The 15,110-nt window shown below is 38.4% G+C and overlaps 1 protein-coding gene across 1 annotated transcript in view; it reads left to right on the top strand.

The window, feature by feature from the left end:
* Positions 1-14,834, top strand: part of LOC115428470 (mediator of RNA polymerase II transcription subunit 30-like) — a 41,685-nt gene extending 26,851 nt beyond the window's left edge. Inside the window, exons 5-6 of the mRNA XM_030147530.1 lie at positions 5,763-5,777; positions 14,824-14,834. Coding sequence (XP_030003390.1) covers positions 5,763-5,777 — 15 coding nt within the window. The 3' untranslated portion in view covers positions 14,824-14,834. The remainder of the gene's footprint in view (positions 1-5,762; positions 5,778-14,823) is intronic.
* The last annotated feature ends 276 nt before the right edge of the window (positions 14,835-15,110 follow it).

Genomic DNA, 15,110 nt, shown 5'->3' on the forward strand with positions numbered 1-15,110 from the left:
GTATGTCTGTGTAAATTCTCATTTGCAGAGGTCATTGTTCATCTTTAGTTGTTCTCGAAGATCAACTAGTTTTGTTTTTGAGAACATTTTGTCTCTTGTCCAAGAGACTTCATCAGTTCAGAACTCAACCAGTCCAGCTGAACTTCAACTTCAACTCAAGGCATATGGTCATTTTTATGTGGAGATCAGCCTGTTTTGTTTTTCTCTGCCAATATCAACGGGCAGCACTGCACATGTTCGCTAGTCCATCCATGCCTGTCATCATGCCGGCAAAAGTTGGAGTTAGAGTCTCATTTTGTATTTTTTTAAGTATTGCACATCCACTAACACATCTAATAACAAAAAAACAAATAGTACAACTAATAAAAAGTCATCTCTCTATTTTCAAACACTAAAAACTAAACTAACAATTTTGCTTTCAAACTAACTGCAACAAAACCCAAAAATGAAACACAAATTTAAAGTAGAAAAGCACTCGGAGAGCATAGACATCCGCCAAGGCAGATCAGTGCCATAACTTTTTGAGTCATCTTGCACACGAACAGACAGACAGACAGACAAACCAACACCGGCAAAAACGTAACCTCCTCGGCAGAGGTAAAAATATATATTCCAATATTGCCTTCCAGTCACTGTTTATTAGCATAAAAAGAAGACTCAAACTGCCCCAAAATGTGTGAAAAATACAAGATGAACAGTTACTTACAATCTGCCTGTCAATGTCACCCCGTAAAAGACCTGATATATAAATGACATGCTGATTAATGGCATGCAAGAATAAACCAGTTGATTTTTTGTGAACATGCTGTGTAGCATAACCATAATGACCACCTAGACTTGGCACTGGTCCTCTTGACACTGGAGAACCTGCTACTTCATGTCCTGCTACTTGGCGTCAAATTATTTCTAAGTCTGGATAATCTCTCCCTGAGAAACAGTCCCAGCAAGTTGACATGAAGACAGAATGTGCAAATATCAGTTCTGGGAGTTGTTTAAAACTCAATCCCCCACAGATGCAGGTGAGGTAAACATCCAGAAGCCGCACAGTAGCTATTTCCATTTCTTACCTGAATATTGTAGTTATGGACAGGCGAACATGGCAAAGACTCAGATAAAACACATCATGCATTATTTAGGAGGCTGTTTTAGTTTGCTTCATCTGTTATGAATTTGTTTTGTTTGTGTATATTGAGTGACAGAGTCAGAGAGTGCTTTTGTTCTTTCTTCAGAGTGAAAACATTGTGTTTGCACTTTTCTTTCCACATGCTTTCAGAGTGAGCGTGTGCTGGATGAAGCCCTTCTCTGTTTCTTCTCTTTGTATGTGCATTGTGCTGGCTCTGTACAGATTGTGCATGCCAAGCCGTCTGAGTGTGCTGCAATGATAATGGTCCAAGGTCAGGAGTGTCAGCTGCAGAGATGAGAATTGGTTATTTTTAAGAGCTCAGCACAGCTCCCCTGGCTGCTTTTAAATGTTAACACTACAGTGAAACATTGCAGTGAACCCTGCGCTCAACTGCACTCAGCTCCATCCAAAACAAACAGCATCTCCTTTTCACACAGAGCCTCCATACCAGCAAAGAGCATGGTGAAAGCCTGCTGATATTATGCTAGATAAATAACCCAGTGCTTACTTCAATGCTTTGAAAGAAATTTGTTTTTAATAATCTGGCCAAAACCCATCTTTTGTCAGGTTTCTTTGTGAGCTTCAGTGACAGAACATAAAGTAAGGGCTTTTAGAATGAGTGTAATTTTGTCCTATTAGAGACCTGCGTATGTTAGTGATAAATAACCTTGTTTGTGGTCTGACCTTCCCCCTATGCAAAGCATTAGCATGCAAATTGAGTTCTGTCAAATGATGCAAGTATATAGAGATCGAAGAGACAGGCCACCGTAACACGCTCAAGGCAGCTTTTCCTCGCATTCTGCAATCTTTAATACACAGATAGACCTTATTATGCAATATATATACACCCAGCCCATTATAATGTACAGTTTATACAGTAGATAGGAATATTCTTTTAAGTGTACAGTGAACATATGGAATTCCTTGATAAGAAAGCATTTCTTGATATTGATTTGCGGTTGTATCTCAATTTTCTCCGTGAATAAATATCTCTGTTTCCAACTAGGCCTCTTCTCTTCTCTTCTCTTCTCTTCTCTTCTCTTCTCTTCTCTTCTCTTCTCTTCTCTTCTCTTCTCTTCTCTTCTCTTCTCTTCTCTTCTCTTCTCTTCTCTTCTCTTCTCTTCTCCTCTCCTCTCCTCTCTCTCCTCCTCTCCTCTTCTCCTCTCCTCTCCTCTCCTCTCCTCTCCTCTCCTCTCCTCTCCTCTCCTCTTCTCTTCTCTTCTCTTCTCCTCTCCTCTTCTCTTCTCTTCTCCTCTTCTCTTCGAGATTACACTTGATTTACTGTTACAAGATGGGGTTATTGAGGCATAATTACTTTTACCTAAATCATTAAACAACTGCACAGGAGGACACGATGCACTAATGCAAGGAGGATCGAGTGCTTTAATTTAATTTATTCAGAGTCCCCACAGATTCTTAAAAAGCCTTAAAACTTAAAATAGTTTTTAGTTTTTGATATTCAGACTCTAAAAAAAATGTCTGGAATTGTAGGATGGGAGGCTTTAAAGTTGATCTAGGGGGAATGATATAAAAGTGTGTTTCTTGTTCAGTTTTTATGTCATATTTTACTGGTATTGTGTGCCCTACAACAGTGACCGTTTTTATAATATCCAATGTCTTTGTGTTTGTGTGTTAAATACTTAGTGTTTACTCTGTTTGGAAGGTGTTGTGTGGATTTAAGGGATGCAGTGGGAAAAAAACAAACATACTGTGAGCAAGCATGGTGAATTCAGTGTGATATAATAATGAGTTATTATCATAAAACATAAGTCCTACTGGGAGTATGGATGCGTGTACTGTAGATGTAAGTGCTTTTTTTTTTTTGTTTGAAGACATGTAAATATCATATCTCGATTCTAGAAAGATAAGACCATATCCTGGTTACTCTGAGAGAAACCAGAATACTGCTGCATGTCTACATCTTAACCTGGTTTCTCTCTAATTGCTTCAGAGTGGATTCAGTCAGGTGAGGTAACAGAAACACAAACAATGGCAGCAATGAAAGTGACTCACTTCTGGAGCTTCTGAACTTCTTAGGAGACAGTTTTGTCTCCTGGCAATAAAAGAATTGCTGACCTCCCTAGTTGGGGTCACTGGACTATGTCAAAATGACTCTCACTCACCAGTCACAGCTGTGTTGTCCTATTGTAGGGTTAGCGATTGGCTGCCACCTGTCAAAGTTCTGGACTTGTAAAACTTGTTTTTCTCATTGCTTTTGTTTCACATTACTGATGGATAGGCCAAATCTGCCAAGTGATGATGGTGTTTAACCCTTTCGTGCATACTGGTCACTACAGTGGACATTTATTCAAAGTTGTTCTCTTGTATATTCATGGATTTTGTTGTTTTAGTTCCATATCAGCCAACACAGTGGACGCTTAAATGCTTCATCTCATACACTGGCATTCATACCATTGCTGTAACTTTGCTGTTCTTGATAAACTTGATCTGCAGGAACATGTTTGAGTGTAAATCAGTTCCTTGTTATTGTTATGAGATGGTAATTAACAGGGTTTTTTTTTTTTTTTTTTAAACAAAAAGGGTTTTATTTATTTATTTTTTTACATATTATCTCCATAAAGTGAGTAATAACTAATATTAGAGTATGTTAAAATGTGACAAAACATCAGATTAGCAGCATTTTAAAACATTTTTTTCATAGTTTTCACAAAGAATGTCAGTAAAATACATGTTTCTTTGCTTCAAAAATTAAACGCATGGTGTCCAGCTGAGTGGATATTTTTGCAATTCCATGAAAAATTGGTTCATAAAAAAAAAAATCCATCGCAGTGTTTTTTTCATGCCTTAGGAGGAATAAAAACACAAATAAATTCTCAATTTAAGCGTGAAAGGGTTAATACTGGCATACATTATAAACAAGTAGCATTATTTTCATGCAGTAACATTTGGAGCAATGTAAGATAAAAGTTTTGATAGGGATATGATAGAGTACAGCCCGAAAAATTTATATTTTTATTCGTTGTCTTATTTTTATTGTGTGTTAATGTTTAGGCCTAATCTAAACATTTTTTTTCTGTCTACATGAAGATGTTATCTTAATATATCAGAACAAACAGGGATTTATTATGTATCTAGGCCTTTTTCACAATGATTAAGAAGCTAATATTCGATTAATCTCATTAATTTGACAGTGCCCTGCCCTAGTGTTCCTTATAAACATCACAGATGATTTTGCAGGTGCAGTATGTGGTAATCAAACACTAGGATCCCCATTTTTATCATTTATATGTGGATATTAATAACCAGATTTTGTTGTATGATTTCCAAATACGATACTATTGCACCTGTCTACTTTAAACTAGGGATGCAAATTATCGCGTGATCCATTAATCATTAGTTGGTTGACCTTATCGATCGATTAACGATTAATTGGTAAGCGTCAATTTTCCTGAGAACCTGAATTTCTCTTTCAATAGGGTCTATAAGAATAAAAGCTCAATATTGTTTATATACTTCATGAAAAAAAAACATGTCATATTCCTTAATGATTGATTTATTGTACCAGTGGATGCAGTACAGGCAATGACATGTATGGAGTATAAGAGCACATAAATTCTGCAGAGAAATTCAATAAAATAAATGGATCTAAAGAGGGGCAGTTTAGAAGAAATGGGCATTTCTGACTTTGCATCACTGACATGATGGTGCTAGATTTCAGCGGAGATGTGTATTTGTGTGCCATAATGTGCAGAGACCCTGTTAGTTTTAATTTTGTTCTATTCACTTGACATGCATAGGGTTAAAATGTGTCTGGCTGTCAGATTTCCATTGCATGCCTCATGTGTTTTGCAACATATTATGCTGTGATTTAGCCCAGCTGCAAATTAAGGCAGCAGTAAGGACAGCAAGCTTTAGGGAGTTAAAGTGGTTAGTCTGATCAGCAGAGTAGAGCTACAGCGGGACAAGGCAAACAGATGTTTGTGGCCAGGCTACATCTGCTGCAGTCACTCCAGCCAGATAGGATAGTTCTGGATGAGAGAGGGTGATTGGTAGGAGGGCGAGATAGCAGGAAAGAGAGGGAGAGATAAAGAATTGGGGAGGAAAGTGCTGGAAGAGCGCTAAAAGGTAGAAAGAGTTTATGTAGTAATAGATGAAAGAGTTGCGATACAGTGGGAAAAGAAGGCAGAGCTGGAAAGACAACATTCTGTTGGCTAAAAGGGGAGAGAAATTGACTGTTCAGGTCGGGAAAGTGTTGGGAGATGGATGGATGACCAGACAGATAGCTGTGTTGTCATGAAGGGGAGATGTGTGAAGTGAAGGGTAAAGGATGAAGAAACTCTGAGTAAAAAAAAAAAAAAAAATTCAACAGAAGCAGGTTAGCAAAAGGTGTGTAGAAAAACAGATTCAGGTTGTGTTTTTGAAATGAATAAAAATGTGTAGAGCTGCAGCGGAAAATCAGTGGCCTTTTCATGTGAGGAAGAGACAGGTAAAAGATTGATGAAAGAACGGATTGATAGATGTGTAGACAGCTGTGGATTGTCAGCGTAAAGCCGTTTCCATTCAGATAGGGTCTTCAAAAGGAATAACAGAAGACTGATGGAATTCTACCGCTGCAGGGAAAATAGGTTGCCTTCTTCTGTAACAGGATGCTGAGAGAGAGAGAAAGAGAGAGAGAGAGAAGATTGATGCATAAGTGAAAAGATAAGACCAAGCAAACTGCAAGTTCTCTAGCTGATATGTCACACTGGTTTAGGATTGGTATCCTTATATTTCCCCCTAGAAAAGTCAAAAGTAGATTTTTTGAAAAGATGACTTATATCAAAATTTAAATTCACTGGCGGCTGTAAATAATGAACAATGATATAATGCATCATCATGGAAATGGAATGATAGGAGGGGTGATAGGATAGCAGTTTACAGGACTGTAAATCCGTCAGTAGAGGGTTTTGTTCATCCCACTTTGTGAGAAATAACCTTGAAACCGACACCGCATAAGTGTGCTTTATGCTCACAAGGGGGGATAATGATAAAACAGGAGTTTTGGCCCAGCCCTATATGTTGAAGCCCTCCAATCTCTACTTAATCCCTGTCAACTGCCTCATCCCAAACCCTGCCTCTGCCAGATAGCAGGAAAATATTGACAAAGCATTTGCGTCATCCACGATTTGAAGCTGAAATTGGACTCTGTGCTTTCCACCTTCTTTGTCAGCTACCAGCCCTAACTTTGTCAAATGAAAACTTAAAACATTGTATTTCACACCAACAGTAAATGTTGTATACTGTAAGGAAGGTAATTTCATATAATAATAATAATAATAATAATAATAATAATAATAATAATAATAATAATAATAATAATAATAATAATAATAATGATTTCTTCTTATGAAGTTTATATTTGACAAATATAAGGTACTTCTCATAGGTGATGGTTTTTCTCCTTCTATTTAGAGCCTGTGTGCAAATTTGTAAAAATTAACCACATCACAAAATATTCATAAATGAAATATAAAAATATAATTTATGCATGTGCGCTGTATGTATGTAAACTATAGTTACAAACAAAATAATTAAAAGCCTAGAGTGTTAGACTTTTCATACTGATACAATGTCCATGCAACTGAAGTGGCTGGTTTAAGTGTGAGTTCCTTGTTTTATTTCAATGCTTGGCGGCCCTCCTATTTCTAAGTAGAGGCCGGCTGATATATCAGGCCAATATATTGATTATTTTCAATATCGTCATCAACCTTAATTTTTTTTTTTGAAAGCTGATATTTGATCAGGAGTAAAAATTTGATAAGACATTTGATTGGATACCTGTGTGGACAGTACTTGAAGTTCAATAAATGTTAAAAGAGTACTATGTGTATGTGTATTAATAACTTAAATTATTTTGCTGCATAAAAATCTTAATTATCTGAGTGTTTCAATTATATTTTACGGTCAATGTGCCTTAAAAAAAAATCAGCCTTAAATATCGACCTCAAAAATTGGCTGTAGATATCAGCCATCAGCTGACCAAATTTTTTAAAATCAGCATCGGCCTTAGAAAAACCCATATCAGTCGACCTTTATTTCTAAGTACTTGATTTTGTGTCACATTTCCTCTATCATATTTGTTTGTTTGGCCAGTCCTGATGGAGCCGATCTGAGCCGGTCCTGGGTGAAGGTGGCGTACATCCTGGACAGGTTGCCATTTGTTGCAAGGCTGACCTATAGATCCAGACAACTTTTCACACTCACATTCACACCTTAGAGGGCAATTTGGGATAAAAAATTTACCTCTTTGCCTGTCATTTTACCATGTACCCAGAAAAAACCCAACAGAGAACATCCAAATACAGAGAAGCCCCAGTCGCTGCCAAGTTGAGATCTATAACCATGTTGCTATGAGGTGACAGTTGTAACCACTGCACCACCGTGCCATCAAAATGATGAAAAAAAATGCACAGTGTAATTTGTAACAGTGAGGTAAATATTGCAGTATGAATATGACTAATATATAATTAATAAACGAAGAAATGTTAGCATGTTATCGAGAGTTTTACACTTAAAACCTAGAAAATCTGCTTTATCTGGAGTGAGTGGGTTTTAACAGATTGTCAGCCATTTCATTTTTGTTTTTGGATTTTTTTTTTTTTTTTTCTTACACCTTTATTGATATCTCCCAGCAGAAAGGACAGAAGAAACAAGGACGAAGAGATGGTTAGAGAGAGAGGACATGACCTGCAATAAAGGTCACTGGAACCATTAATCAAACAAGGGATGCTACATTGTGGTCGATGTCCTTAACCTTATGGATACTGGCTGGCCTTGTCATCCATTTCTAATCCAAATGCTGTAACCTTCTGATTGTATTACAGAAGAACAGTACATGATACTTTATCACCTTTAGCAGACTGAGCCCTGCACTCTACAAACCAGGAGAACAGGCACATGGGAGTAAAATTGTTTGTAGGCAGTCAAAATCAGAGCCAAAAATACACTTGTTTTGCTAATTCAGGCATATTGTCAGACCTCGCATCTGTTGAAGTTGAAGCCCACCCCCCGTGTCAACAGTAGGTTACAGGTAGTAGAAGTAAAGATCAGGGTGGGGTGGAGTGGTGGTGGAAGGGGGGGTGTTGCTAGAGGAGAGGCAGATAAATGACTTCTCCATGGTAATGTCTGGCTGCTTTATGGAGCGTCCTGGCTGTGAGTGATAGCCTTGCTCTCGTTATCTGTCGATTGGGGTAATTGCTGTTTGTCGGAGTCTGGCTGACGGATGGTGATGCAATCTGCCGAGAGTTGGAGGAAGAGGAGGGGAGAGGCATCACTCTCATCACTCTCCACAAGTGTCTTACCGGCTAAGAAGCATGCAATGTGCGGTGTTACATATTTGAGTCTTAACTGTGTGTTTATTCCCTTTGTGCTTGTGTGTTTTTTTTTGTATACCGCAGCCTTGTAATCATCTTCATACTATGTGTTTTAATGCCTATACTTACGCCTGCGGGTGAGTCACAGTGTCTTCAGGCGAGTGTGTGGATGAAGAGGTAAAGTTTATTTGAGCATGTGTGAAAGTCAGCTGCATGTTTCCATAAATGTTTAAGATGCATTAGCCATAATTCATTGGTGCCTAATGGGTTGCGATTGCTCAATCTCTGTGCTGCAGACCTCTGGTGCTGTAGAATGTGATTGTGCATATCAATTCAGAGTCCCTAGTCATCCACAATGTTTCTGCTCCAATAAAAAAGACCCGAATTCTGCAGTAACCAAGTGACCACAAATTACAGCCCTAATGAATATCCTACATTACTGGTCACACTCCAATTAATGAAGGAAAACAAAGAATATGACAAATAAATTCGCCAACTGAATTTTTCACTGAGTGCTAATTTGGAAGCTTTGTGTTTTGAGCAGCTTCCACTTCTTCTTTTCTCTGGCTGTTTTGTAGCAAGTGTTGTCGAAGCCAGTTGAAATCCTTTCTGCCTGCCTGCCTGACTGACTGATTGGCTCACTGATTGACTGACCTCAGTATTACATGTTTTCACTTTTTGTTTTATGATTTCCACATTCAAGTCTTCCTTCAGGTCTTGGTTCAGCTTTCACCTTAGCAATTATATACAAAAAAAAGAGGAAATATGGCCCTAATGCTTTCCACTAACATGAATTCTATGTGATGAGTGTTATCAGGAACATTTCCAGTTACTGCAAAGCTATGATTTCAAATCAGAGTTTTTCCACTGAAGTCTTCTAAGTTAAACATCAGTATTGAGAGCAAGGGACTAGGACCTTGGCTCAAAAATGAGGCTGTTGTAGAAGTATCTGAAAGTTTTAATACAGCTTACAGCTGCTGGGATTGGCTCCAAAAAGCCCTGCTTCCCATACATTTACACTAAACTTCAATCTAAAATTACTAAATCACTTTTTCTCCAGAAGTCATCTCAGTGTCATTTATCTTTTTTTGACCGTCTAAAAATGTTCCGTTGGTCCCATCTGTAAGTTATGGCTCCATTAATAACATCTCATGTTAAGTAGAAGTCTCTGATGTCCACCATGTTGAGCTTTGATTGACAGCTTGTTGGCCTTCTGATTCAGACTTTGGAGTTTCTTTTTATTGACTAAAGCTATGTTCAGACAGCAGGTCTTAAAGCACAATTTGGATTTTTGGGTGAAATCTGATTTTTTTTTTGTGTGCTCGTTCATATTACACTTTAAATGCGACTCTAACAGTTTTGAGTATGAACTGAATGCAACCCTGAAGTGACTCGCATGCACAAAAGAGGTCCTGATGTAATATGTGACCACGCAGGCACGCACCATGTTTACGAAAGTAACATTCCTGGGATGCAGAATTGTGTCATTTGTCGCATTCAATAATGGAAGTATCAGATAAATGGGACCTGGCCATTTCAGACATAAGTTGCATTGCAAATTAGAAAAGCACTTCGAGAAGGCAGACCTCCGCCAAGGCAGATCTGCCCCCCCCCGTTCACCACCGAAATTTAATCATTTTTCCTTGTGCCCAGTATCAACATTTCCTGAAAATTTCATGACACTCCGTCCATAACTTTTTGAGTTATCTTGCTAACTATCCAACAAACAAACCCCTGGCAAAAACATACCTCCTTGGCAGAGGTAAATATTAGATATGTATTGGATTTAGGACCACATATGATAGTGGCCTGGGTCGGATTTTCAAAAATTGGATCACTTATGGGTAAAAAAAAAATCAGATTTGGGCCACATTTGCTTACAATCTGACACGTAGCCTAAAACAAACACATTGTATCACTTCACAACTTTACTGGAGTTGTGATAATTTTACCAAGTGGTGGTTAGTGTTAGCATTAAACCAATGACCCCTTGCAGATGGTCTGAATCTTGTGCCCCCCAGCTCTGCCCTTTTCTTTCAAATAAAAAGTGACTATATTGTCAATGTAGTCACTTCTGTCTCGTCAAAGCCAACATGGTGCTGGCCATATTGCGCAGAGTAACAACTTCATACTGGCAGTTCAGAAACAACAGTGGCCTCACAATTCATACATCCATTAATTATAGAAAGTATGATTGTGAGGTTTAAAAATGAATAAGAAACAATGCTATCACTGATATAAAGGTTACTAGCCTACTAAATATCACAACTAGACACCAAATCATCATTCATTTTCAGTTTAAAAGTTGATGTTTGGGCGGGTGACAGTAGAAGAAACGAGACGAAAAGTATCATAAAAGATGCAACAGACAGAGACAATCTGCGGTCTATGATATCGTCAGTATTTATTTTTTGTCCCCATTTTCTTTATTTCCATTTAAGGCAGGCTTTCACAACATTACTCCTTAAGCTGTAATGGCCCTCGGGCATGCTCTTCATGTCACAGTAAATAAATAAGGTGGTGTACAGCTTCTGGTTTGAATGTCAAAACATTTTCAAACACCTCTGGTAAGATAAATTTCTTGAGGTTTGAAAGATGTAGACTATAAAGGCACTAGAACAGCAGCCTCGACCAAACACTTGTATCAAACCAGCAACAAACAAAACTATTAATACACACCTATGAAACCTCATAGTCCTCTGCCAAAAGATAAAACACTGATAAAACTGGTCCTATTAAACCAACAAAGGTCCAATAAATGTAGTTCCACATTAGTTCACATCAAGTATTATATCCATAAAATTTGGCACTTTTACCATTTAGCAGACTTTTGAAGATGGCTGAATATAGTCCATAGAAAACCTCTGTGTGCCATTTTTCTATAGTATTATTTTCAATGTGAAGTGGAACTAGGTAATGGCTTCATGCTGTGGTTCCATATTTTTTTTAAGTACATTCCTACAACCCTACATCCCTCTGCAGGCATTTTTTTCTCAAAGAAAACGGGTAAGGATCAAAACTTCTTTTTTCAGTGTGTTTCAAACTTTTATAGCTTAAATCCAGTACGACTGACAGTGATCCTGACTGTTGTGGCACAAAAAAAAAAAAAAAAAATCCAGAGCCTTAGCTTTGAAAAGAGGCCTAAACCATGCCTGTTCTCCACATGGCTCAACAACTCTCACTTTGTTGTAAGTATGACTTTTTTTTTTCTGTGTTACAGGAAAAAAAAATGGCTGGAATTTTAAGGTGCTGAATCCAAATTTTAGCTCGTTAACATTAACTTGCTCTTCTAAAGGACAAAACAATGAGACATTTTATGTTTTATTCAACAATACAAACAAACTAAATCCTTAACACAAAAATATTCTCTGGCTCATAATTTCAGAGTACACACAGGCCAGAAACAGTCAATATATTCTCTATTTTGGTAATTAAAACACAATATCACATTCAAATCATTATTTCACGGGAGATCATCATTTTGGCTATTTTAATTACTTTTTCCACACACTGAAGCTTTAATGAATATCCCACTTTACTATTCACATGCCAATTAATGAAGGGAAACAAAGACTATAGCCACATCACCATGAAGAGATTATTTTAAAATAGTTTGAAATTCTGCTGGAAATGGGAATATTGCAAATTTGCTTGAGTAACAGCTCGCCTGCTGTGACTTTAATCAGTAGTATTATGATAAAACATACAAAATTTTACTGTACAGCAGCTGGTAACAGAGACAACTAGAACAGAATTTCCTGTAATTCAGTATCCCTGTTGAATTTACAGCTGTAGTCAAGTGCAGCATCTTGTTTTCCTGCAGAAAGGAAGACCATGTGAAGGGTGCAACAAATTCAGAATGTAGCGGCACTGATAAAATCCAATCAACCGGTTGAATACAGCTTTTTGTCGGTACGCATTACAACACCAACCTTGGATTTCTAAACCAAAACATGGTCAGCAGCATTTCCAAAACTCTGTATTTGGGAGGTGAAAGTGCTGGATTTGTTTGAAAGGTGAGGTGTATGTCAGCTAAAATATACTTAGGGGGTCAAATGAGTGGCCATTTTTGTCAAAAAAAAAAAAAAAAGTTGTAGAAATGCATAGAACTGTGTTGAAATAATGCTAATACATTTGTGCACAGACTACTGATATTATTTAACAGTGGAAGCTATATTTTCAGAAATATTGGATTTTGAATAGCACGTGTATGTGAAAACTTTTGCTGTTGGACGGACGTGACATTACCCATGATGCTCTGGTCAGTACCAGTACTTTATTAGGAATAAACTTATATACTTACTATTGCTAATTCTCCTGTTATTCATAAATGTTAGTATTGTGGATCTAAAACAATAACAGCTGACACAAAACACAAAATTGTGGCAGTGGACGGATGTGACATGGTTGTTACAGATCCCATCATACTGATGCTCGGGCAGCCATGTCACTGTTTCCACAAATGATCCCTGTGCAAAAACTAGGATCAGAATTATTTATTGTATAGTTTATCATCATACTAAAGAGTAAATAACAATATAGACTGTTATTTCTTTATAAAAATGCTTATTATTAGAAAACTGTTGATTTAAAAAGTGACGTGTGACATTCTTAATGTATGTATTGGCGTAACATAAGCAGGAATGGATCAGCACCATACTCCATATTGGAACCTGTAAAAATAAAACGTGATATGTAGTATATAATCTTGTAAGAAAAACTGGGGAATCTAAAAGAATAGAATATTTGTTTTTCAGGTCACTTCAGTTCAAATATAACTTGGCCATTTGTGACATGAAAATACAGCATTAATTGTGATGAAATTGGACATTTTTGAGCTGAAAACATAGTTCATATGTCCATCAGCATGTTGCAAACAGAACTGAAATCCTGTCAATTTGCAGAACTTGCATTTACCAACACAAGTTCCTTTGGGGATTCACTTAGATTGATTTCTGATGCACAAAGGACATAAGTAAGACCTCTTGGCAAATTTGGCCGAAATGTAAAGTATAATGGTGTGGCCCTGTGACAAAATAAATTCTCCGCTGGAATATTTGACGGCGCACCTCATTTGGAAGCTATGTCTTTTGAGCACTTCATTTCTTTCTCTGGCTGATACTGTCTGTTGCAAATGCTGTCCAAGTCGGTTGAATCCTTTCTGCCTGCCTGACTAACTGATTGGCTGACTGATTGACTGACCGGCTGGCTGTCTGGCTGAGTGACGGTGCATTTTGCAGAATGGAGGAAGGATGATTCATAGCGGCTCTCTGGACTACTTGATAATCATTCCATCTGGGGCGTGGGAAGCTGTCTTGTCATTGCACATCACTCATCGTTTGTTCTCTCCGTACATCTCTCCATTCCGCTTTCTCTCCGAGAGCCTTGGAGATGACCCTCTATCCCAGAGGGGTTGTAATGCCGGACCCTGACGACATGGCGGACCCCTTGCTGTTTTCACTCCTCTGCACCTGCCCCCCCTGTCCACCCCTCTGGTGGAGCCTGCACTGCAACTCGCCTCGCGTTGATTTAATACCAGCCTAAGTGTGAATAAATTTCCTGTCACAGTCCCATTAAGGAGGCCTTGGAGAGATCTGGCCTGTTATTAATTCTCCACAGCTCCTCTCTCTTTATCTTCCCTCTTTTAGTTACTATCTCTCTCTCTCTGCTGCCGCTGCTGCTGCTGCTGCTGCTTCACCCCCTACCTCCTCCTATTGTCCCTCCTTCATTGCACACTGCCTTTGCTTTTTTTAATACCCTGTTAATTACCGCGTCTGTCTCTTTATTCAAATGAGAAAGGAGAAATTAAAAGCAGGGGGATGTTTGTAATTTCAAATAGAGCAGCTATCCAGTGTCTGGCTTGCTCTCTTCTGCTCTTAAGACCTGTGCGAGCTAGCTGCAGGCTTAGTGTATAATGAATTCCAGTGGCACTAACGGTTAGTTTTATCTGAAGAGCAGGAAGGGAGTCTGCCGAGGCCCGATGATAAACAAACGCAACCCAACTGTAATAAGACTGGGAGAGAGGGATGCAGTGGTTGGTAGACGGTCTCTCACTCCTCTCTCTGCATTTTTCCATTTTTTTCCAATCCCTGATTCCTCTTTCAGGTTTTTTCTCTTTCCAGCCCCACAGGCCTTACCTCCCACTGTGCTCCATTCCCTCTTCCTTTCTATATCTTCCTCCCATCTTTTCCATTCCTACTGTTTCCTACCCATCCTCCACCTCTGTGTTCAGGCTCCAGAATTAGTAAGCTGCACAGCAGGTGCCCGTACCTCTGTCTTATTAGCAGCCTCATATGTGGCCCATTAGAGCCTCTTTGTATGCCAAGGGCTTTTAATTGTTTTGCCGGGGTCAGAGGGGCAGTGTCGCGCAAAGCTTGTGCGTAGGAGGAATCAGAGCTTTTCTTTTCTTTCTTTTTTTTTTTTTTTTTTTTCTGAGAGTACTGTTTTCCCAGCATTCTCTTGCATTTAGTGTCAAGTGCAACCCCAATTATTCCTTTGTGTTACACTGTTTAAGGGCTATGTAAGCAATTAGAGGTGTTCAGAGTTTTTCTAAGCTGCTGTTATGCTGCTTGGGGCTATTGTTTACATGGAAAATGGCAAGATATAAGCTAAAGAGCTGCTCCTGCTCAAAGCATTTTCCACATGTGGTTTAGGTAGGTCACTTGTGTAACATA

Source organism: Sphaeramia orbicularis, chromosome 11 (genome assembly GCF_902148855.1).
Source record: "Sphaeramia orbicularis chromosome 11, fSphaOr1.1, whole genome shotgun sequence".
Lineage (NCBI taxonomy): Eukaryota > Metazoa > Chordata > Actinopteri > Kurtiformes > Apogonidae > Sphaeramia > Sphaeramia orbicularis.